General features: G+C 37.9%; 1 protein-coding gene across 1 annotated transcript in view; it reads right to left on the bottom strand.

Annotated features, from left to right (window-relative positions):
• Positions 1-6,532: 6,532 nt before the first annotated feature.
• The window catches only part of adamts2a (ADAM metallopeptidase with thrombospondin type 1 motif, 2a), a 71,317-nt gene continuing 54,945 nt past the window's right edge, over positions 6,533-22,904 (bottom strand). The window contains exons 12-22 of the mRNA XM_053648594.1: positions 21,454-21,629; positions 19,733-19,866; positions 17,457-17,580; positions 16,344-16,424; positions 15,850-16,013; positions 15,048-15,207; positions 14,701-14,833; positions 14,413-14,620; positions 14,192-14,321; positions 11,659-11,733; positions 6,533-9,424 (exon numbers count right to left, since the gene is read on the bottom strand). Of these exons, the coding sequence (XP_053504569.1) occupies positions 8,700-9,424; positions 11,659-11,733; positions 14,192-14,321; positions 14,413-14,620; positions 14,701-14,833; positions 15,048-15,207; positions 15,850-16,013; positions 16,344-16,424; positions 17,457-17,580; positions 19,733-19,866; positions 21,454-21,629 (2,110 nt within the window). The 3' untranslated portion in view covers positions 6,533-8,699. The remainder of the gene's footprint in view (positions 9,425-11,658; positions 11,734-14,191; positions 14,322-14,412; positions 14,621-14,700; positions 14,834-15,047; positions 15,208-15,849; positions 16,014-16,343; positions 16,425-17,456; positions 17,581-19,732; positions 19,867-21,453; positions 21,630-22,904) is intronic.

Raw genomic sequence — 22,904 nt, 5'->3', positions numbered from 1 at the left:
GAATTGAACCCTTCTTTTCCTCACTTAAAACCTTATTTTTCATCTCTTTTGGCATGGTCAATAGTTATTTTTTGATTCCAGTTACTTTTGAGCTACTACTAGCCCTGTCTTTACCATCCAGCTGGTCCTATTGTAAGAGAATAGTGATGACCACAGTAGTGGTTTTTTACACTTTTTCTCGATAAATAAGATTTGGTTCAGGTGATCACCTAAGCAGTACCTCATTCAGTAGACACACACACACACACACACACACACACACACCATTTCGTTCCAATGTATACAAGCTATATAGAGGAATGACAATAAAAATCCAATTGACTTGACTTAATTTATTATTGGAAAACACTTCATACTTTTAACCATTTACAGTTACATTTCATGTTATGGATATCTTCTCGACAAGTTAGTGCCTGTTACAAAGAGCTGAAATTTCTTAAGAATCCTTCCATAAGTGTTAAATAAAAAGCTCCTTGGAAAAAGCTTCAGCAATCAGCAGTTATACTGTATGTTTTTCTTTGTTAAAAAATGCTTTTCAAATCTGTTTATTATTAGCGGAAGTTTATGCAGAGTGATTATGCCACCACTGATAATACCTATATTTAAATGAGCGCATTAATATAAAAATGTGATTTTAATTATGGCTGGTCCTACTGTCAGAATTTTTAGAATTTAGTAGCACTATGGTAAATTAAAGCAATAAGACATACTACTGTATAAGAGGTATACTGTATGGGAAACAGTACATTATACGGGGTATACTGCATGAAAGAAAGCATACTTAGTTGAGTTTGTGATTTACAGAAATATGATCAGGCCTTCGTTTGAAATCAGCTGGAGTTAGTTTTATTCTTAGGAATATGATGACCTCATTCTTCACCCAGTGATGCATCTTGTGAAAATGCTCTCAGTGGTGCAATAATAAAATTTTTCATTTCTTCCGTTTCTTGAGAAATAACAATCTTATCTGTGCTTATCTGAGGACCAGGAGAGGCAGTCAGACAACTACGTATTTACATTCAAAGCATTTGGCAGACATTTTTATTCATAGCGACTGCTTTGTTGTTTCCATCAAAAACATATCCTCATGCTAGTGCAAACAGCGTCTGAGAATATTATCAACCCTGTTACACTTTTTTTTTGGTAGCTGGTACTCATTTAAGTGCTTAGTGAAAAGGAAATGAAAAGGAAATGTTCGTGTGAAGACAGCCAGTGACTCAGCTGTTTGAAGAGCCAGGGGAAGTTCATTCCGCCACCTCAGAGCCAGTACACGATATATGTCTTCCTCGTCTTTTGAAGGATGGTGAGGATGGTGGGTCAAGTTGAACCACGCTTAAGGCTCAAAGGGAATTTGGTGTAGAACAGGTTGAATAAGACAACCGGGAACCTGAAGCTGTGACTGCTTTCCACGAATGTGATTAATAGAAGCATGATTGCTTCTGAAATCAACAACAATCAGGATGAAGTTGTTTTTGAGACACCATACAGCCTGGGTGTGTACCTTTCTCCTGCAGACAAGCACATAATTGCTGCTTAAGAGGGTGATCACTGTGGTGTTATTTGCTCATATGATAATGCTGTGGTTGGCCGTAGAGTCATAGTCTATTAGTCATCAACCTAACAGATGAAGTACAGACTTTAGAGCTGTAATGAAGGTTTAGAAGGACCAATATTAACACCAATAATACCAATACAAAGCTAAACTGTAATCATGCACTATATGGTTAAAAGTTTGTGCACACCTGGCCATCACACCCCTATGTGGTTCTTCTGCAAACTGTTGCCAGAAAGTTGGAAGCACACAATTGTATAGGATGTCTTTGTATACTGTAGATTCAAGATTTCCCTTCACTGCAATTAAGAGGCCAAAACCTGTTCCAGTATGACAATGCCCCTGTGTACAAAGCGAGCTCCATGAAGACATTTGCCAAGGTTGGAGTGAAAGAACTCGAATGACCTGCACAGAGCCCTGACCTCAACGCCCTGAAAACCTCTGGGATGAATTGGAATGCCAACTCCTCACCGGTGTCAGGCCTCCTCGCCCGACATCAGTGTCTGACCTCACTAATGTTCTTGTGGCTGAATGAACACATATCCCCAAAAGCCATGCTCCAAAATCTAGTGCAAAGCCTTCCCAGAAGAGTGGAGGCTGTTGCAGCAGGAAATTGGGGACCAACTTTGGAATGGAATGTTCAACATGCACATATGGCTGTGGTCTTTAAACATATGATAGAATACTGTCAGGCCTAACCTTTGCACCATAAGTGGGAAACATCATTTTGTTAATTTTATTTCTAAAAACCCCACAAAAAACAAAAATCATAACATAACAGTTTTCAGGGCTGAGTCAAAAAATAGTGGTAGCTAAGTCTCTTGTTTATAAAAGGCAAAGTTATGGTATTAACTTGAGGCAAGGCATAAACATCAGCTCACAAGACTGTGTTTGGACTTGACAGTGAGGTAGCTACAGGATAGGCAAGGCAGACAATTGCTTGGAATTTTGAGAGGGTTTCCTGAAGGCCAGCACCAAGTCTATAAAAATGTCAAATATTAAAGGGGCCGTTCTTGCTAGTGGGACTTGCGAAAGTTTATTTTGAATTGTCATACTTTTCTAAGCAGGAAGCAGGAATGTGGTAAGTGGTGGAGATAATCTAATAAAGAAATAATTATGGATGAAAACTGTAGGCTTAGCCATGTAGTAGTCTAACACTAGCTTAACATCATTATTGCAAGGAAGCAGCTAGGTAGGAGTTGGTGTTGGAGCATGTAATGTTTATTATTTAGCTAGATTTTTTAGTAGAATTTGTCCTATTGTCTTTGTAGGTCATGTTGTAAGAATTCTATTGTATCCAATGTGATGTAATGATGGTTTATGTAACTGGGAAGTTTGATCTTGCACTACATCTAGCATGCAGAATATAATGCTAATGCCATAAAGCTATGAAAATAAAAAAAAGTTTACATGTTATTGTGCTTTCAAGTTTGCATGTGTTTTCCCCCCTACACAATCCTTTAGTAAATCAGGGCCTATACAACTGGAACATGTTTTTTATTATTTTTTTTATTATTATAATCCACTAATCAAGTACCAAAAGTTGTACATTTTTAGCATTTGCTCCCAATGACATTTGATGTTTAGCCAGCAGTACTGTTCTTTTGGCTTCCAATTCTTGATTTTTAAATTTCAGTGGAAAAAAGTGGAAAATCATATCTCCATGACCCCTTGAGAAAGCCACCAGAAAAACTACAGGATGCATAACTGTACAGTCATAGGAAAAAGAAAGTACACTCTACTTCATTTGGGAGTATACGGGAGTTTTTATTTATCTGCATCTGTTGTGTTTTATAGTTATTGTTGTTGTTGTCACCTGAGGTTATTTGTTTGTTTATAGAAGTTAGTGAGGTCACACAATTGTTATTTAGGCCCTGGTTAATAAAAACTGTACTTCCTGTTTCCCATAACTGTATGCTGCATTTCTCATGGTCAGTGAACAGTCCCCACATGGATTTTTCCACCATATCACTGATGATATCAAGTTTTTGCTTCAAAATTTTAACCACAAGAACATTTAATATGTTTATCTAATCTGGACATGCAGCGAGAAAGCATATGATCCAGGAAGTGGGACTGCATGGCACATTGGAAAGCCTGGTCCAGAAAAAAAGTCTAAGCTGTCCCAACTACACTAATGCGTGGTGGCTCCAAATGAATGTGATAAACAGCAACATTACAAAGCAGCTTGTTATTCATGGGCAGCATTTCTATGGCTCTTGAAAAAGATTGTAAAATTAGGAAATCCACAGACAAGTTATATAAACTTGTACACAGTGACGTCCAGAGTGAACATGCTTCATCCATTTCCTCCATTTATTATTTATAAACCTGGAATGCTGAATCAGAAATGTGAGTTTGTGGGGGGTTTAAAAGGAGTGCAGAGAGCTGACCATTAAAATTACAGTACTGTTCTCTATGGCCCATGGAAATACAAACATGAAATATTGATAAGATTAATAGATATGTTTGTTGGAAGTGCAGTAGATGAAGGCACAACAAAAAAAAGATACTGCATTGTTAGATAAGATTTCCTGCCATTATGAAAGTATGGATATGCATGTTGCTAAACACAAGTACTGCTTTTAAGTTTATTGAATTGAACCATAAACAACTGGCTTTCAAAAATGAAAACTTCTTTGTGTTGGATCAGTCAGAAGTCAGAGATGAACCAGAGATGAAATTCTAAATTAGTCTGACACTTCAGCTCTGATGTAGAGGTCAAAATCTGTCAAGAGTTCTCATCTCGGGCTCAAAATACACCGTACCAGGCCTGATGTGGAGCAAATGGGTTAATCTGTGCATTAATATAGTGCATTAATCTGAAACAGTTTCATATTGTGTTTACAAATGTTTTATTAGTTTATGCAAAGATGGATTAGGGTGTAAGCAGAGGTTCAAATTCTGTCTCTATAAGCCCATAATGAATGGAATTGAATAATCGATATCCTCATAATATTTGCACAGTGTAAGATCAATATGCTAATGAAGTGGTAGTAAGCAAGCTAGTGCAGTGAAGTAGCAAAGAAAAAGTCCCCAAAGATTGTCCCCGAACTTAACAGAGACAATTAGATTGTTCACTGCTTGTGATTTACCATTAATATAAATAGATATTATTCATTAAAGATTTTTTAGTCTATAACATATAGTCTAAAAAACAAGGAAAAGGAGCATTTCAATTATTTCAGTATAACAGTGTTATTAACTGTTAGGTCGGGAACTGCTTACTGGCAGTGGCAACCGCGAAATCTCAGCTGGTGGATTTTTAGGTGATTCTGCAATAATGCACAGTAAACAAATAATTATATATTTCCTTTTTCAATATAATCCTTTTACAAATCAATTGTAAAAACATAATGTTCACATTGTCAAGATTTTCAATATTGATCAGCTGCTCAAAGCCGCATCTGTGGTGACTGGGAAAATCCCCAGCCTATTTAATCTCTAATTTTTATTACCCTTAACATTATTTGTAAAGTCTTAGATTTTACACTTTATTGCAGGACAATTTAATCTTTTTCAGGTCACTATTTTCATGATTTCAGCCAAAACCAAAAGTGCCGTTTTTGACCATTATCAGCTGAAATATTTCGGAGAAGTTTTGCATGTTCTTCCAATGTCCAAGAGGGTTTTCTCTGGGTTGTCTGGATTCTTTCCACCTCCCAAACACATGCCATTGAGTGGATTGGCAGCTCTAAATTGCACCGTAGCTGTGAATGTATGTGTGTGTATGTGTGTGTGTGTGCAAGCATGGTTCCCTGCAATGGACTGGGATCCTATTCAGGTTATACATTCCCTCCTTGACCCTGCAAGTCAGGATTAAAAAGAAATCCACCTGAGCTGAAAAAAAATCATGTTTAATTAATTAAACTGCAAGAGTATTACATCAAGTTTCCCAGAAAAAAGTGCTGCGATTTACACTGAGATGTGGTGGATTTACATTAAGGCTCCATAACTCCAGTCCTCATTGCCACACCACTAAAAATTTCCCACTCTCATCTGATTCAGCCCAAGCTTATAACACTTACCTGATGAGTCTGTGCTGGCTTGTCCGTTTAATTTTATGGATTTATAGTTCCCCAAGTACAAAAGATTGCTTGTGCAGTTGCAAGTTGATCAACATATGACATCATGTAATTACTGCCACGTCCTGGCGACAGCTTTAAGGTTCTAAAATATGTTTGGTTGCTACACAACCTATTAACGGTGAGTGAAGCCATAAAAGGTAGAGCGATATAATTAGAATGTAAAGCTGGACACATTTTTACACCAATTTAGCAGTTGCTATGAGACTGAAGTCTGCAACCAGGTAGGGCAGATAAAGATTATACTTAGTCATATATAGAAGAAACAAGGAAATGTAAAAATAATCACTAGACATTGCAGAAAAAATACCCATACGATAATAGAAATCATTATGATGAGCAATTGGAGTACGGATGATTCACAGATATACGATCTTAAAAAAGATCTTTGTGCTAAATACAGAACCCACAAATAATGTTGTCAGCTCAACAACATATTTTTTATTTCTAAAATGCACTGAAATGGCAATTGTCAGCTAGAAAAATACTTTCCTTGCACTACTAAGAGATGACTGCTGTTTGTTTTTCATACCATTTAATGGCCAAGAATGATGTTTGGATTAGCGAGGAAATAGCAGAGGAATGGAAACAAACGTTGGATTTATGAACAAGACAAAGGAGAAATTGGGAAAGCCTTATAGAGTTGCATTGAGTGGATAAAATACATTTGTATCTATGAAACAACAACAACATGTTCTTATACAGTATTCCACTGCAGACCAGCACTGCCACCTTATGGATAGAAGACTGAACAAAACCAAATATATTCAGACACTATATCACGGCAACACACCCGTCACCATAACTCTTCTTGTGGACTGCTGAAGAAGCCACTTCATTTTTCCAATCACTCCTGGAATTCCATTCTTTCAAAAACACAACCAGATGACTTGAGTTCGCTTGCAATTTTATTGAAATAATGTATGAAAGAATGCACGTGCAATCCTGTATCTTGAAGTGACTGGCTTCAGACAGCATGGACAGTGTCAGGTCCGAGAATCAGACGTATTTGACGCTCATGCTGCATGCAATGGCTTCCATGTAAGCTCGAAGTGCACTGATAAAACACTCCCAATGAGTCAAAGGCACTTCAATAAATATATTTAAAAAAAATTAAATTCATATATACAACACTGATGAGGAGGTTCATATTTGTGTAGGTAATGACATGTTGCTCATAAAAACAATATCATTAAAATAGGAGGATTTTGGTCCGTCATGCTCACATTGAAAGAACAACGCATGAGTGGTGTAAAATACATGCACTATTCCTGAACAGCATGAAACATGAATAATAACATGATTTAAAAAAAACTAGCATTAAATTCTTATCAACCAGAAACATTTTTACTACTAACAATGGATGTCTGAATGTCATTTAAAAATCTTCAATCCTCCTTTAAATCTGAAAGCGGCTCCTGCTGGGAAAGTAGTGGTTTTAGAAACAAAATATGGATTATGTATCTGTCATAAAATCAACAATGGAATGTGTGTTGGATTTTTTTAAAACAATATTAATTATTCTGCTGGTTAAACATATAATTATCGAGAAATCTTCGCATTCCTGTTTTCTATTTCTTGGATAATTGCTGACTGATACACACGTGAAAGAGTAACACATACATATAACAGGGTTCTTGCTCTGTCCAAACTTTTTCAATCCAAACTTTTCAACAACCTTTTCCAGATTTGCAAATTTTCCAGAATGTTCTTGCTAATCTGTAACCATCATTAGTTGTATCCGAGAAAGGGAAATGGGAAATGTGATGTTAATCAGGGAAGCTGAAATTAGATTTTGAGTCTACGTTCACTGGCCACATTAATAGGAACATGAATGTTTATGCAGTTATCCAATCGTGTGGGAAAACTCATGTAAATACAGGTCAGTAGCTTAACCCTGTACTGCATGGTGTTGCCATATGGTAATAATTTATTTATCTCCAATTTTTTGATAGGCGATAATACAAAACCACTATTTTCCTATGTAACTGGAAATGGAGGGCTTTAACTTTGACATAACTATCAAAAGTGCCATCTCATACATTTTGTGTTATTTTGTGACTATATGCTATACTATTTGACTATATACACTGTACCAGTGAACATGCAATTGCAATTTACCAACTACCACCCATCAAAACGTTTTTCAAAAATTTTTCAATATATTTTGATTACTTGAACTAATGTAAATGTAATAATTCATGCAGTAGAGGGTTAGTGTTTTTGATGATAATGTTTACATCAAACACAATGGTGCGAAAAAACCCCCCAAACATCCAGTGAGCGCCAGATCTGTTTGCAAAAATGCCTTGTTGAAGAGAGAGATCAGAGGAGAATGGACAGATTCCATTCTACTCTAGTTACTCTAATTACCACTCTTTACAACTGCGGTGAGCAGAAAAGCATCTCAGAATGCACAACATGTCGAACCTTTAGGCGCCTGCAGAACTGCCCGGAGTGGATAACAGATCACTGGATGTTTTTTTTCCGCACCACTCTGTGTAAACTTGAGACTTTTGTGCGTGAAAGTGAGAGTTTCTGAAATATTCACACTAGCACCAACAACCATGTCACAATCAAAGTCACTGAGATCACATTTTTTCCCCATTGTGAAGTTTGCTGTGAACATTAACTGAAGCTCTTGACCTGTATCTTCATGATTTCATGCACTGAGCTGCTGCCACATGATTGGCAGATGGGATAACTGCATGAATGTGTACCTATTAAAGTGGCTGCTGAGTGTTTATTTCTTATAAATGTTTAGTCTTAATTTTACTTGGCAAAATTCTCAAACTGAACAACCGTGTTTCCAGATTAAACGAATCACCGTGACTACATTTGTTACAGGATTGTGTGTATTGTGAGGGTTAACAAGTGCAAAGCGTTCATATGAAAACAGAAACAAATGCAATCAGAAAAAGGTTCTGGCACTTAACAGCATTCTGAAGGTGAATTGACCACAGATGTTATAATACATCTCAGAGACTGAAGTGTTTCCATGACACTGAAAGAAAGGAAATTAAAAAAACAAAAACAAAAGAAAGATAAAAAACCCTGTCAAATCAGTCTCCAGGTTTCAGTTTGAGTCTTTTAAGAAAGTCTTGTCTCCTTTTTTCCTCAAGGAGCTGTTGAATTCTTTTATTCTGTGTTCTCTCTCGGAAGGGTACTCGCTTTTTATGTATAAAGTAGTTATGGGTGACTTCATTACCGTTAACAACTCTGTACGACACGTCGACTGAGTTGTTCTCCTTTCTGTCTTCTGATATGTGAAGACTTACTAGAGTCGGAAGACTTGTACTAGTGAACCCGGTTTGTGTTGACGCCATAACTGATATTCCGGTCACTACGTATTCAGCGGTGGCTGTAAGTTCCTCATACCCAGATGTGGACTCTGAGACCTCACCGATGATATCGACTCTCCAAGGTTCCGTGATTTCCTCCTCGTCCGATGAAGTGCTCGGACCATCCGTTTCCTCCAGGATGGAGCTGGTGGTGCTGGGAAACGCAGTTCCTCTGCTCAGGATGAATGGGTTCAGAGTTGTGGTGTATCTCCAAGGTGTTGAGGTGCTGCTAGGTCTGAAGGTGGAGATATGGCTGATGGGCTGTGTGGTGTGGAGACGGTGAGAGTGTGGAGACATGGTGGTGGTGTAGGTCAGGTTGAGATTTGATGTGAAGTTGCTTTCACTGCAAGATTTGCAACACATCTGCTTGTAGCCAGGGTTCGAGCAGTACTTACTCAGCACCTCCATACGACAGAAGACTGATTTGTCGCCTTTACAGCGCACCCCTAGAACAAAAACACATACCACAAATACAGATTAGCACAAACATTCTGGAATAATGGGCAATTATATATGTGCAAGAGAAAGCATGATTTACTAGAAGGAAAAGAGGGAGGAAAAAAAGAAGAATTTTCACATTCACTCTGCACTAAACAACTCAGTACTGGAGTCTACATATTCAACGTTACTTGACCCTTTATTCCTTAATCCTTGTAGATGTGGCTGACAAGAAGCCATATAAATAACACTCGGTCCTTGTCAAATATACACCATGTACAATACAACACATTTTTGTTCGCAGTACAATGTAAACTGTTTGACAATGTTACATCATTCACAGTTTGGTAAACACTTTGGTTAAACACTTCTTCAGACCATCCGAATTTTCAGAAATGTAAATAATAAGACTTCGTCGTAACAAAAAAAAGAAAAAGAATCAAAAAAGGAATGGCACATCCTAAGATACACGTGGACAATCGTGTCACGGAAATGGCAGAGACAAGTATCTCAAAACAAGAGTGTTCGTCTGGAATCAAGGTTCACCTTCAGTAGGTTAGGAATGGGTTCGAATATGCTCCTACGTCAGCCATCTTTACCTGACAGGTTTCACACATGCATTATTTTTTTAATCCAAAGCCATCAACAATACATTACAGAGTAAGACAAGGAGAAAACATATAAATGTAAGTGGTTTTTAAAACGATGAACCGTGCCTATGTAGGACTGCCGTTAGCTACCGTGTTAGCTGTGAGGTGAGGTGATATGAACATACTGAGTTGATAATGTGTTGCAAAACAACCCACGGTCTGTAGGTGATGCTCTTGTATTGCCAGGTGTGTGTTTCTAAGTGGTGTGTGTGAGCGATTCATACACAACATGAGCCTCTTGACTTTCTTACTCTGGGAATTTGAATAGCAGACCAAAACAAAAAACAAAAAACAAAAACGAATACCTCTAGAGAATACCCTGAATATCTCAGTCTATAGAACGCTAATACTTCACAGGCTATAAATCTTGCCCAGTCATGGCACAAAATATATAGACATCAAGTACAATATAACATATATTTTTTGTTAATCGCATAAGACGGAAATAATAACAGTCATTAAGGTCATTGAATATATTTATCATCCTATAACTGATTTATATATATATATATATATATATATATATATATATACACATACATACATATATAAATTCTGACCGTGTAGTCTATAAAATATAGCTGTACCACACGTTAGAGAACATTGCATTGTGTTACAGACCAACACTCATGATAGAGCGCTTAAAGCATGAGGACGTGATTCCTTTAGCTGTAAACATCCGTTGTGGCTCTTGAAAAAAAAATCGCTTTTCCTCTAGCTGCCCCTTTTCAAATTTCTTTCACGGAGACAAGGAGCAAAGATGTGTCTTGTAAATCCTGGATAAGGTGTAGGTTCTTCATACAAATGCAAAGAATTCTTTCAAGAAACTATGTGATGAACCGTGAGGTATTTGATCATCCTGTAGATCCGATATGGAGACGAGACATGAAGAAAAGCAGCAGAAAGCAACAATGAATTCGTCGTAATGTTTCATCGTAACACCCTGCTTTCCTTGTGGTCTGTAACATGGACTTATCAATTTAAACACTGTAGGTTTATATTTAAAAGACTATTCAATTAATATGTACAAAAATACAAGATACAATGTAACAGTCAAGATGACAAGGCCTCTTGACCCATACCTTATTTTCTGTGTTTATATATATATATATATATATATATATATATATATATATATATATATATATAGTATATATACTGATTTAAATTATATACTATATGCTTATAATATAATACAAACCACCCCTAAGGGATCACAATCTCCTAAACACCAAACTGTTGTCTCGTATAACACCTGTAGAAGAAACCTTCCACCAAAAAGGCGTTCATCACTTTACAGCAACCTTCCTCACTGCCCGTGACACCGTGACACCCCTGACCCTTAACGACCTGATTGATTCTGAGCCCAAAGTGGGCTGTAAGTGGAGGAGAGCCAGGGAAAAACAGCCCCCTACACTCCTTAAAGAGGAGCAAGAGGAGAGGGAGAGATAAGCAGCAGGCTCCAGAGAGCAAGAGCAAGAACATTCAAGGCAGAGTGTAGCACAGCCAGAGGGCCAAAGAGAACGCCAGGTGGCAGGCAGGAGCGGGCGCAGTGCACACGGCCGCCTGGCCGCTGGAGAGAGGACGTTTACTTGAGGAGATCTTGGGTGCTGGGAACTCGGGGTCTGCTCTGGAAAGCCACTGGATCAGGAAGTTCCCCTTATCATCTGTAGACAGAAAAGAAAGAGAAAGAGAAAGCCAAGTAAAACGAGTAATTATCATACATGGCCTAGACCGATCACTGAGACGTGTGGGATTAGGAAGAGAAAAGTGGTGTGAGGTCGGAGATTTATGAGATCATGTCGTTTTTATGTTTATTAACAAAGAATATGGAGAAGTTTGCGGGAAAACCCTGTCAGATCTTACTGCATCTGAATTCAGGCCAAAAATGACAACAACAACAACAAAAAAATCGGGTTGTAGCCAAAATAATGTGTGGAGTTTATGTTCTGTTTATAACTAATTTTGAGAAGTCAAATAGAAGAAAACATAAATATATAATTCTGAAAACAAGTAGTAATTTGTTTCTAAATTCATTTTAAATGTTCAAATTTTTTAACTTTTAATTATGCTAGGAAGATAAGGAGCCAGTTAACAAGCGTGAATGCACAACTGGCTGTAGGCTATGACTAAAAGCATGGTTTTTCATAGATATACAGTGGATCTAAAAAGTCTACACACCCCTGTTTAAATGGCAGGTTTTTGGGATGTACAAAAAAAAAAGAAACCAAGATAAATCATTTCAGAACCTTTTCTAGTGAAAAACAATAAGAATCGTTTAAGGGAAAAATTAAATTTCACTTAAAATAAAAATATTTCACTTAAAATAATCATTTAAGTGAAAAAAATAAAATAAAATACAATAACCTGGTTGCATAAGTGTGCAAATCCCTAAACTAATTGTTAAAGCATCTTTAGATTTTATCACAGCATTCTATCTTTTTGGGTAAAACTCAATCGGTTTGGTACGTCTTGACTTAGCAATATTTTGACATTCTTCCTTGCAAAAGCATTCTAACAGATCTTTGATTGGATTTAGGTCTGGACTCTGGCTGGGACATTCTAAAACCTTGATCTTTTTATGGTGAAGCCATTTCTTTGTTGATCTGGAGGTTTGCTTTGGGTTGTTGTTATGCGGAAAGGTGAGATTAGCAGAAGCCTTAAGGGTTTGTGCCAAAATTGACTGGTATTTGGAGCTATTCATTATTCCCTCCACCCTGATTAAAGCCCCAGTTCCAGCTGAAGAAAAACAGCCCCAATGTATGATGCTTGCACCACCATGCTTCCCTGTGGGGTTGATGTTCTTTTGGTGATGTGCTGTATTTTTTGTGCCAATTATATATTTTAGTTTTATGGCCAAAAAGTTCAATTTTGGTCTCGTCAGAAAATTAGTCATTATTCCAAATGGTTTTAAGAGATTTGAGAGATTTTTTTTTTTTTTTTAATTAAAAAAAGGCTTCCATCTTGTCACCCTGCCCCATACCCAGAGATATGAAGAATTCGGGAGAATTTGGAGAATTCAGAATTTGGGATTATTATCACATGTAGGGAGCAACCAGAACTTGCCAGAAATTGCTGAACTTCTATGTTGCTGTCAGCCTCTTGGCAGCCTCCCTGACCAGTTTTCTCCTGATCTTCTCATCAATTTTAGAGGGACGTCCTGTTCTTAGTAGTGTCACTGTTGTGTCATATTTTCTCCATTTGATAAACATTATATTTACAGTGTTCCATGGTATATCTCCTGATTGATTTATTTCAACAATGAGATCCTGCACCTGCTTTGTAAGCTCTTTATAGCCCATGGCTTTTCTAGTTGGAGCTTACCAAGATGATGTCAGGAAAATCCTATGGGAACAGCTGTACTTTATTTGGGGTTAATCTTTAATTTAAGGTAGGTGTATAATAATTAGTATTTAACATGAGTTTGAATGTAATTGGATTATTCTGAACACTGCCACATTCCCAATTATAAAAGGGTGTGCACACTTATGCAACCAGGCTATTGTATATATATATATTTTTTTCTTTTTTTCCTTTCTAAAATGATTCTTATTGTTTTACACATTCATTAATAGGTAAAAAAAGGTTTTGACATGCATTACGTTGGTTTAATTTTTTTTTACATCACATTTATTGCTTATATTTCTAATTTGCTCTATGAATCTAAATGTATTATCTAAATAAAATATACTTACTTGTTATCGGTATGGTAGATAGTGTTCTGTGCAAAAGTCTTAAGCACCCTATATATATATATATATATATATATATATATTTTATAATCTTGTTATAGATTTTTATTTTATGACTTCTACATTATTGAGTCAGTACAAAAATAATTTAGATTCCCAAACATTAGTATTCCAGCACAAAATGAAATGGTACAGAAAAATGTTTGCATGTCAACATTAAAGCAAATATTGACTTTGTTTCATTTATTACTGTTTACTGCTCATTATAGCATTTTTTAAAATGTAGAAACATTTAATTTCATTATTTCTAAAGGCATCTCTGCTCTGCAGCATTTCTTTGCATGTGCCTAAGACATTTGCGCAGCACTGTATATCATTGTTATGATATCATGATTATATAAGTGAAACGACAGAGATGTTTCTAGGCACGCACTTGGACAGGGCACCAGTTGACATCTCCGGATGTTTTCCGGCTTTGTGTCCTTACAGATGCCGATGGTGTTATCGGCAGTGCTACACATAACCTGCCTCTCCTGGGTTCCATTTCCACACGTGACGGAGCACTGCGAGCACACAAAAACAGGCACATGAAAAAATGACCACAGTGTCTAAGATTCATATCATCCCCCATCTGTCCAAGATGTACAGACTCACCAGGGACCATGGTCCGGTTCTCCACTGAGCGGGACAGAGGTGGCGATTACAGGAGCGCCGACTCTCGGGCCGATCATCGCCACAGTATTTGGAGTTGACAGTTTTGTGTGTGCTGTCTTCCTGAGGCCTCACACAGCGCACAGGCCGAGTCTGAGTCCCCGTCTTACCACATGACTTACTGCACTCCTCCCAGTCTCCAGTCACCCAACTAAGACACACACACACATACAGACTTTACCATTCCATCTGTTATGATACCAAACTACTATCCAAGATAGTAATGCTTACATGGGCTCGGAGCATTGTTTCACATTACAGGCTCGACTGATGGCTCGGGGTTTGGGGATGTTGGCACAGAACGTGCGGTGCACCATTTTACCATCCGACTTCTTGCGGCAGCCGAATCGCGTATACTGCTTACCTGCAATGGATGAAAACACACGGCCATGCAAACACTTATTGAGAGCAACTTACATTTATCTCACTTATACAACTGAGCAGTTGAGGTTAAAGGCCTTGCTCAAGGGCCCAGAAGTGGCAGCTTGGTGGTGCTGAGAATTGATCTCACAACCTTCCAATCAGTAAGCCAAAGTCTTAACCACTTAGCTACCACTTCCCGTTTTACCGTAGCATACCTCCACCACACGGCTTGGAGCAGTGAGACCATTTCTTAAGAGCCCACTCGAAGTACATTATGTCATCCTGAGGTAAGTTGTTCTCCATAGATGATGATGGATCCTCTGGTAGAATGTACTTGTAGGACAGCGTGACTTTAGATGTACCATGAGACTGGACCTGGGGAAGAAATCTATTAAGAATCTGTTCAGAGCGATGAGCGATGAGTCAAGCATATATTTTAATTCTTGACTTAAAATTTTAATGTTTAATATTTTACAATTTAAAAAAAAATGTAAAATATAGATCTAAATATATTTTTTTTATATCTTATTCTATATCTGAACATTTATATCCAAATGTCATCTATATAGAGAAGAGAAAAATAGAAAAGACCAGGTGAGGTGTGTTCATATTAAAGTGGTCAGTGACTTTATATTAACTGTGTAATAATGAAAAATTATGGTTATAATTTTTTGGTCTTATACAAGACCAAAATCCTAGAGATATTCCAGTAATAATTACAATGCCCCACCTCCACATGTCAAACTATTCCAATCCAAAAAGGGTTTAAACCCTTAATGTTATAATGAGTTGTACTGTAAGAGCCTAGACCTGATTTTTTTTTTTTATCTTTAAATTGCAACAAATTATGCTATTTAAGTTACATCTACAGTTCTGCCATTCTTTTCTGTCATTGTTACAGAGCACAAGAAAAATTCATCACAGTCAAATTGTTTAAACTCCCCACCATTAATTATTTCCAGTTAAGAAAACACAAACATGACCATCTGGACTGTTACACGCAATCCCTCTCATTACCATGATGAGGACTCCGTATCTCAGCGGGCCTGTGGTCTGGACTGTTTCCATGTCATCATCGTTGGTATACTCCCAAAGCACACCTTTCTCAATCACTGATCTGGTCTCAGGAAACTCGCCCTCATCGTTCAGGAATAACTCGTCCGTGGCTTGGTTCTTCACCGCTAATGGGGGAGAAAAAAAACACCAACCTTACAGCTGCAACTCTCAACGCAGCATGACTCATTATTTAAAAAATAAAAAAAGTCAAGAGAAACAATGATCAGTCTTGGTTAAGTTGCGATTTAGGTGGTTGGAGAAATGGAGAGAAATCAACACAACGAGAGACATGACTTTCCAGACGTCCGGAAGTTTCTCAGCCGACCTGGAACGAATAAAGTTTTCAATGCCAAGAAGAGCCTATCAATAACAAGCAGTGGGAGGCCAAACACTCAGACTCTTGAGTTATGAGTAGGAGAGTTTTCAGGATGAATCATTTAGGTGAAGCTTCTTACCCAGAATATGAGGAGATCCTTTAAACTCCTGGATCAGGACATGCCTCGCTCCTCTGGGAATTTCCAGGATCTTCAGGAAACCTGAGTGTTTATTTTAGAAAGTCATTTAGGAAGCTACTTAGGAAGAAACAGGTCTACAAAACATTCAAGATTGTTTATGTTGTACCAGAAATGGGCATTCGTTAGGAAGCCTAGGACTTGTTTTCCAGACACAGATTCAGCTAGGAACTGGAATTGCAGTACAGTGTTAATGGTGCTGCACCATTAAATGTTTGGCTTGGGTTAGTTTCGCATGCTTCTGGAAAACCGCCTTTAGAGGCAATGTCTACCTTTATACCAATTAATACAAAAGGTGCTTTAAAAGATTAAACCCTCCAAACAGTGCAGTGGTTTCTTAGCGGTTAAGGGTCTGGGTTACTGATCGAAAGGGCGGGGGTTCAAGCCCCAGCACTGCCAAGCTGCCACTGTTGGGCCCTTGAGCAAGGTCCTTAACCCTCTCTGCTCCAGGGGCACCGTATCATGGCTGACCTGGTGCTCTGACCCCAACTTTCTAACATGCTGGGGTATGTGAAGAAAAGAATTTCACTGTGCAGTAATGTATATATGACCAATAAAGACTCATTATCATTATTATCAAACCTAGCATATATACCTAGCTGGTTGAGGTATTCATTATGACCTACATACTAATTGTAAAACTTACATATGCAAACAACTGCATTACATTAGATAACAGAATTGCCATAGCATATACAACTGACATTTTCCGCCTAGATTTTCTCCACTAATTTGCACCACAATTTCACACATTCACACCTATAATAGATATACCTGTAATAGACACCTGTAATATAGAGTAGCCAATACACCTACAGGCATGTTTTTGGGAGATCAGAGGAAATTGGAGAACCCGGAGGAAACCCACAGAGAGACAAGACACAGAGAGAACATGCAAAGCTTAGATTCGAATTAAGGAGCTGTGAGGCTGCAACACTACCCGCATGCACCACCATGCAAAGTGCTTCAATTAAATTCAAATGTGTTCAAATGGTTCATTCATGTGGTCACGTAAAAGATTCAGAAGTAACATCCCATCAGAAGTGGAATGCTCACCCGGTTTCCTAGTGCTCCTAGTGAAGTTGCCTTTGACGATCTTGCAGGTGGAGTTGTTCCCTCCACATACACCACACTTATCTTCCTCCAGCTCAGAGGCAATCACATTATCACAGCCCACTTTCTGCACAAACATCAGTGTGGCCATACATAAAGCATGTCTAAAGGCTAATGACAATTTCCTCAGTGCTTTATATATATATATATATATATATATATATATATATATATATATATATATATATATATCAGGGGTGTCCAATCTTATCCGCAATTGGCTGGTGTGGGTGCAGGTTTTCATTCCAACCAAGCAGGAGCCACACATGATTCCACCTGTTTAATCAGCTGATCTTGAGCTTTCAGTAAACGCAGACGTGGCTTCTGCTTGGTTGGAATGAAAACCTGCACCCACACCGGCCCTTTGTGGACGAGATTGGACACCCCTGATATATATTAACTATTAATAAATATTAAAGTAAATAAAAGATATACATCCAAACTGAACCAAAAAGTAACACTCCAAATAACAAATAAAAAAATAGAGTCTTCAAAAAACACTTCAAATAATACAACAAAATTTGTCAGTGATAGTTTTTATTTTGCCTCTAGAGGCCGCTCTCGTACTGCATAATGACACCGGACCGCAATGGATGCAAAAAAAAAAAAAAACAGCTATGGGTGTGGATTTTTGACGATAACGGATCGTTCCAGTGATCGGTTATTGGTGCCGATTAATCGGCAAAACCGATCAATCGGTCGACCTCTACTCTACAGATTAGGCCAGAGGCTCTTTAAACTAAATTATTTGCTAAGACTACTAAGCCAACTTTCATTTTGCTGGTTGCTGTTGCCTTCTACAGATGCCCAATCAAAATTTCCTGGATATTTCATCATTGTTCAAGAAGCAGAGGACTTACAAGCTAGCAGTATATCAGAGTCATTAATTTGATGTGTTCCACTGTATTATTTGTTTAACTAGACTAATGAACTAACTGCATTAATCAGCTGTAACACACGTTGAACAGCAATGGTATGACACTAATCAGGAAAAGTTGGATAACTGTGACAGAATCAAAGTTTCTATCAACATGTATGGAATGAAAAGATGAGCGGGAAAGCACTATGGAAGCACACACACACACACACACACACACACACACAAAGCGGACCTTGATTTTATAGGAAAATAATCCACACCAGGATAACGTGAAGCGCAAGTGGTTTACTGTCCATTCCTTTTATACTACAGCAGGTTGCCAGTGATTGCTCATCTTAATCAATTAATGAACAACACATTATACTTTTTTTAACCGTTTATAGTTATATATAATGTTGTGTAACATCCACGAAACTGCTATCACTTACTTTATAGCAGCAATAATCGCTCCCTCACCAACCTCTCTTTTTATGTCTCTTGAAGTTAATAAGACAAAAAAAAGTGTTTTAAATGCAGCTTGTAAAACTGTAAATCCCAAAGTCCTCTGAATGAAGATTTTCCCATAGCAAAAAAAAAGAAATATTCCTGAAAAGCTAACACTGGAGACTCCTTCCATAAACGTTATATAAACATCTCCGTACCGAAAGCTTCACCATATCAGTGATTACACGATTGCTAAATAATAACACATTTGTTTAAAATTCATTTATTATTAGCTTTATATTATGTGGAGCGTCTGCTGTACGAGTCTCTGTGAATGAGCTGTTACTGTAGAAGCAATAACGTATTAGAATGAACACATTAATGTAAACCTGTGTGGTTTATGATTTATGGTACAGTTGGAACTAATGACAGAGCTGCTGTGAAAATTAATCCACACCTTCTGACCAGTCAGATTCAAGAATTCAACCATGCTGTGGTATAAGAGTTCATTAAAAAAAATTCCTAGTAGGCAAAGAGCTGAAAGCCATTTGTAACACTGGTGTAAGTGCATTTTCCAATGTTAAAAAAAGACATATAAATAAGTAGTCTCCTCCATGTGTTTTACGATTTTATGGGTTTGGTTTATGAAGTGCTGTTTTTTCGGGTTGGTTTTTCTTTGCAAAGTAGTTTGTCTGTATTTGCAATCAATGCCAACTGTTGTTGCCAAAAAAAAATCATTAAATGCAGCTCAAAATCACTGGAGCATAAAATCACTCAAAATCAGTTAAGTGCATACTCTTGACCCAACTAGCATTAAAGCTTTCCAGCTTAAAGTCAGACATTCTTCATTTGATAGCACTGGAGCAATGCATTCCAGTGATGGAATGAGTGTCTGTGGTCTGTGTGTGTGGGTTACCTCGCACTCTCCTCTCACACACACACTGTAGGGATCCTTATAGGAGCAGCGTGTGCCATCGTGCACCATCCTCTTCATGGGGACTACATCTCCTGTTTCTTTAGATTGGCAGTAAAGGTTGCATCGCTCTTCGGCTACCAGAACGCACACAAACGCATACATGGAGAGGAAAGTGTTTTTAGACATAATGTGCAATATAGAAATACAACTAGAGAAACCTCTTTTTAGCTAGAAACTGGCTAAGGAGATTTACGCTAAAAACCCCCATCATAGAGGACCCTTAAAATTAGACTCAGGCAAATAAGCAAAAACCTGCTTCACCAAACACCTTGTTTACAGCAGTACAGTAAAACAACACTATTCTATGGATAGGAAGGGGTGCAGCTAACCTCTGGCTACCTAAATTCCGTCTAATGCAAGAGCAGTCTCGTCCTGGTGGAAAATCAGACATGTCATGGCTCCCTAATAGCATTTCCATTTAGTCTCAAAACGCTGTAGCCTTCCGTTCAACTTTCACTCCTTCCGTTACCAAAGTTGGAACCTAAGATTTGTCTTGCATTCCCATCACCTTGCACAGAAATTCAAATCCAATCTAGTAACCATCCCTGAAACTGGAATAATAATAATGACTAAGCCAAATCAAACACTTATCTTAACCCAGCTGTTCCCAATTCTAGGCAGTAGTACTGTTACAGCATCAATAGAGGGCCTTTGTTCAGACAGACAGACAGACAGACAGTTTCCTTCTTCCTTTTTCTTCTGTACATCTGTTGCCTTGGTATTGCCCATTATGTAACAAAGTATTGATGTCAGCTCAGTATAAAATTCTCCAGACTTCCCAAAGGACTGGAACCCAAGCTTTAAAGAGCCAATAGAGCTTGTAGTCTTTGTTCATCACAAAGGACTCTTATCTCTATCTAGAACTATGCCTGACAAACTAAACACTCTAAACTGCATTCTGACTTAATGTTACATGGAGCACGTATCGTGCATTTCACAGTCAATAAAGCAAAGATTAGTCTGTACAGGCTCATCAAAACTGGACAGCTGAAGACTGGGAAAAGACTAGCCAACATTTTTTCCAGTCTTCAACTGTCTGATTTCAGTCAGCCTGTACCCAGTGTAACCTCAGATTCCTGTTCTTCGTTGATAAGAGTGGAAACTGATGTGGCCTACTGCAGTTGTAGCCCATCTGCTTCAAGGTTTGCCATACTGTGCATTCTGAAATGCTTTTCTGCTCACCACAGGTGTAAAGAGTGGCTGTTTGAATTACCGTAGATTTTCTTTCAGCTTCAACCAGTCTGGCCATTTCTCAACAATGAGGCATTTCTAGCCACAGAACTGCCTCTCAGTGAATGATTTTTGTTTTTCGCACCATTCTGTGTAAGCTCTGTTGTGTGTGCAAATAACAAGAGGTCAACAGTTTCTAAAAAAAAATTAAAATACAAAGCACCAACAACCATGCTATAGTCAAAATTTTTCTGATAATTCATGTGAACATGAACATGATATGGAAGTTCTTGACCTGTAGCTGTATGATTTTATGCACTGCGTTACTGCCATGTGATTGGTTGAATAATTGCATCAGTGAGCAGAGGTACATATGTTCCTATTAAAGTGGCCAGTGAGTGTAGTTCAAGTATATATCTGCAATACAACAAGCACCCCACCTAATAATATATCATAACCAACGTTTGATATAATATGATGTCATAACTCACGGTCAGGATGTTCATATGGCAGCCACTGGTGCTTGGTCCCCTGGTGCTCTAGGTGCGGATCCCACAACTTGCACTGCTCCTCTCGGAAATCGGCAAGATCCTTGGCACACTCCTCAGTGTTACACAGCTGGAACTCATAGTTGTTTCCATAGCATGTGCGTCCACCGTTGGCCGGGCTGAGAAAGAGCAGAGAGAGTCATGTGACATACCCATTGAAACAACATGATTGAAACAACATGAAGCCTTTTTAAGGTTTTAGATCAGTAACATTTGATATACGAATAAGAATTTCCTAGCAGTTTCACACCCAAAATAAAACATCGCAGATGGCCCTCTACTGTAATTACCAGTAGTGAGCCGTGCATTATAAACTTAGGTCTCTATTTAGTCAAAGGTAATTTTTTAAATATAGATAGATCCCAGCATGGACATTGTACAGTACTTCAATACATTCTACAGAGCTTCAATATGCAATTGGCATAAAATGAAATGAAATTCAACTTTATTTATGTAGCACTTATAACGATAGACTGTTACAAAGCAGTGTTACAGAAATCCAGATGTAGATTTAGTGATGAGCAAGTGAGGTTAATGAGTAAGACAGAGGCGAGGGTGGTAAGGAAAAACTCCCCGAGATGACATGAGGAAGAAACATTGAGAGGAACTAAACTCAAAACAGAATCCATCCTCTTCTGGATGACACGGGATAGTGTGATTATGAGAAATTACACTTCCACAATTGTATAATATATAGTTAAGCAAGTTGAAGACATTCGTTTAAGTCAAGCAAGTTGAAGTCTACAATATCCAAGTGAAGTTATCTACTGATGAATTACAAGATAAACACATTAACAAAAAAAATGTACACATTTTAACATGTCGGCAATCCTGATGGCTAAATTGTATTATTACATCAGGCTAAACAAAAGCCACTTCTTATATTATGTAGAAATGTGAAAAAAAGCAGTATAACTCTGCTGTATGCCAATTCGGATTATCTTTTTTATACACAGATTGTCAATCCAAATTTCACTAAACTCCATCTGAAGGGGTGCACACTAACATGCCTAGCATGGCTATTTGAGTCTTAAAGCTTGGACATCGCAGCAGGCTGTGTGTTAAGACTGGCTACATTAAATTGAGGAAAGTAAACGGTTAGACTACTGCTTGTGCACGTATTCAGTGACATTTCTTGGCCATCGTGAAGACTATATGTGAAGACATGAGTGGTTGATTGCAGTGTTGCTTCCAAGGTTGGTGGATAATCAAATGTGAAAGGCGGAAACCCTAAAATTCTGAAACTCTAACCTAGACAGCATAGAAAGAAATCCTAATTGGAAAGTTTTCCAAGATTTTACCTATTAGTCCCTAGCTATACTTAATGAAATGTGACTACAATATTTGTATATCTAATTTTTACTTCTCAGAAATCCTTATGCCTTGTCTGATTG

This window comes from Ictalurus furcatus, chromosome 18, assembly GCF_023375685.1.
Source record: "Ictalurus furcatus strain D&B chromosome 18, Billie_1.0, whole genome shotgun sequence".
In the NCBI taxonomy this organism is placed as follows: Eukaryota; Metazoa; Chordata; class Actinopteri; order Siluriformes; family Ictaluridae; genus Ictalurus; species Ictalurus furcatus.
This window is presented reverse-complemented; position numbering and strand designations above follow the sequence as displayed.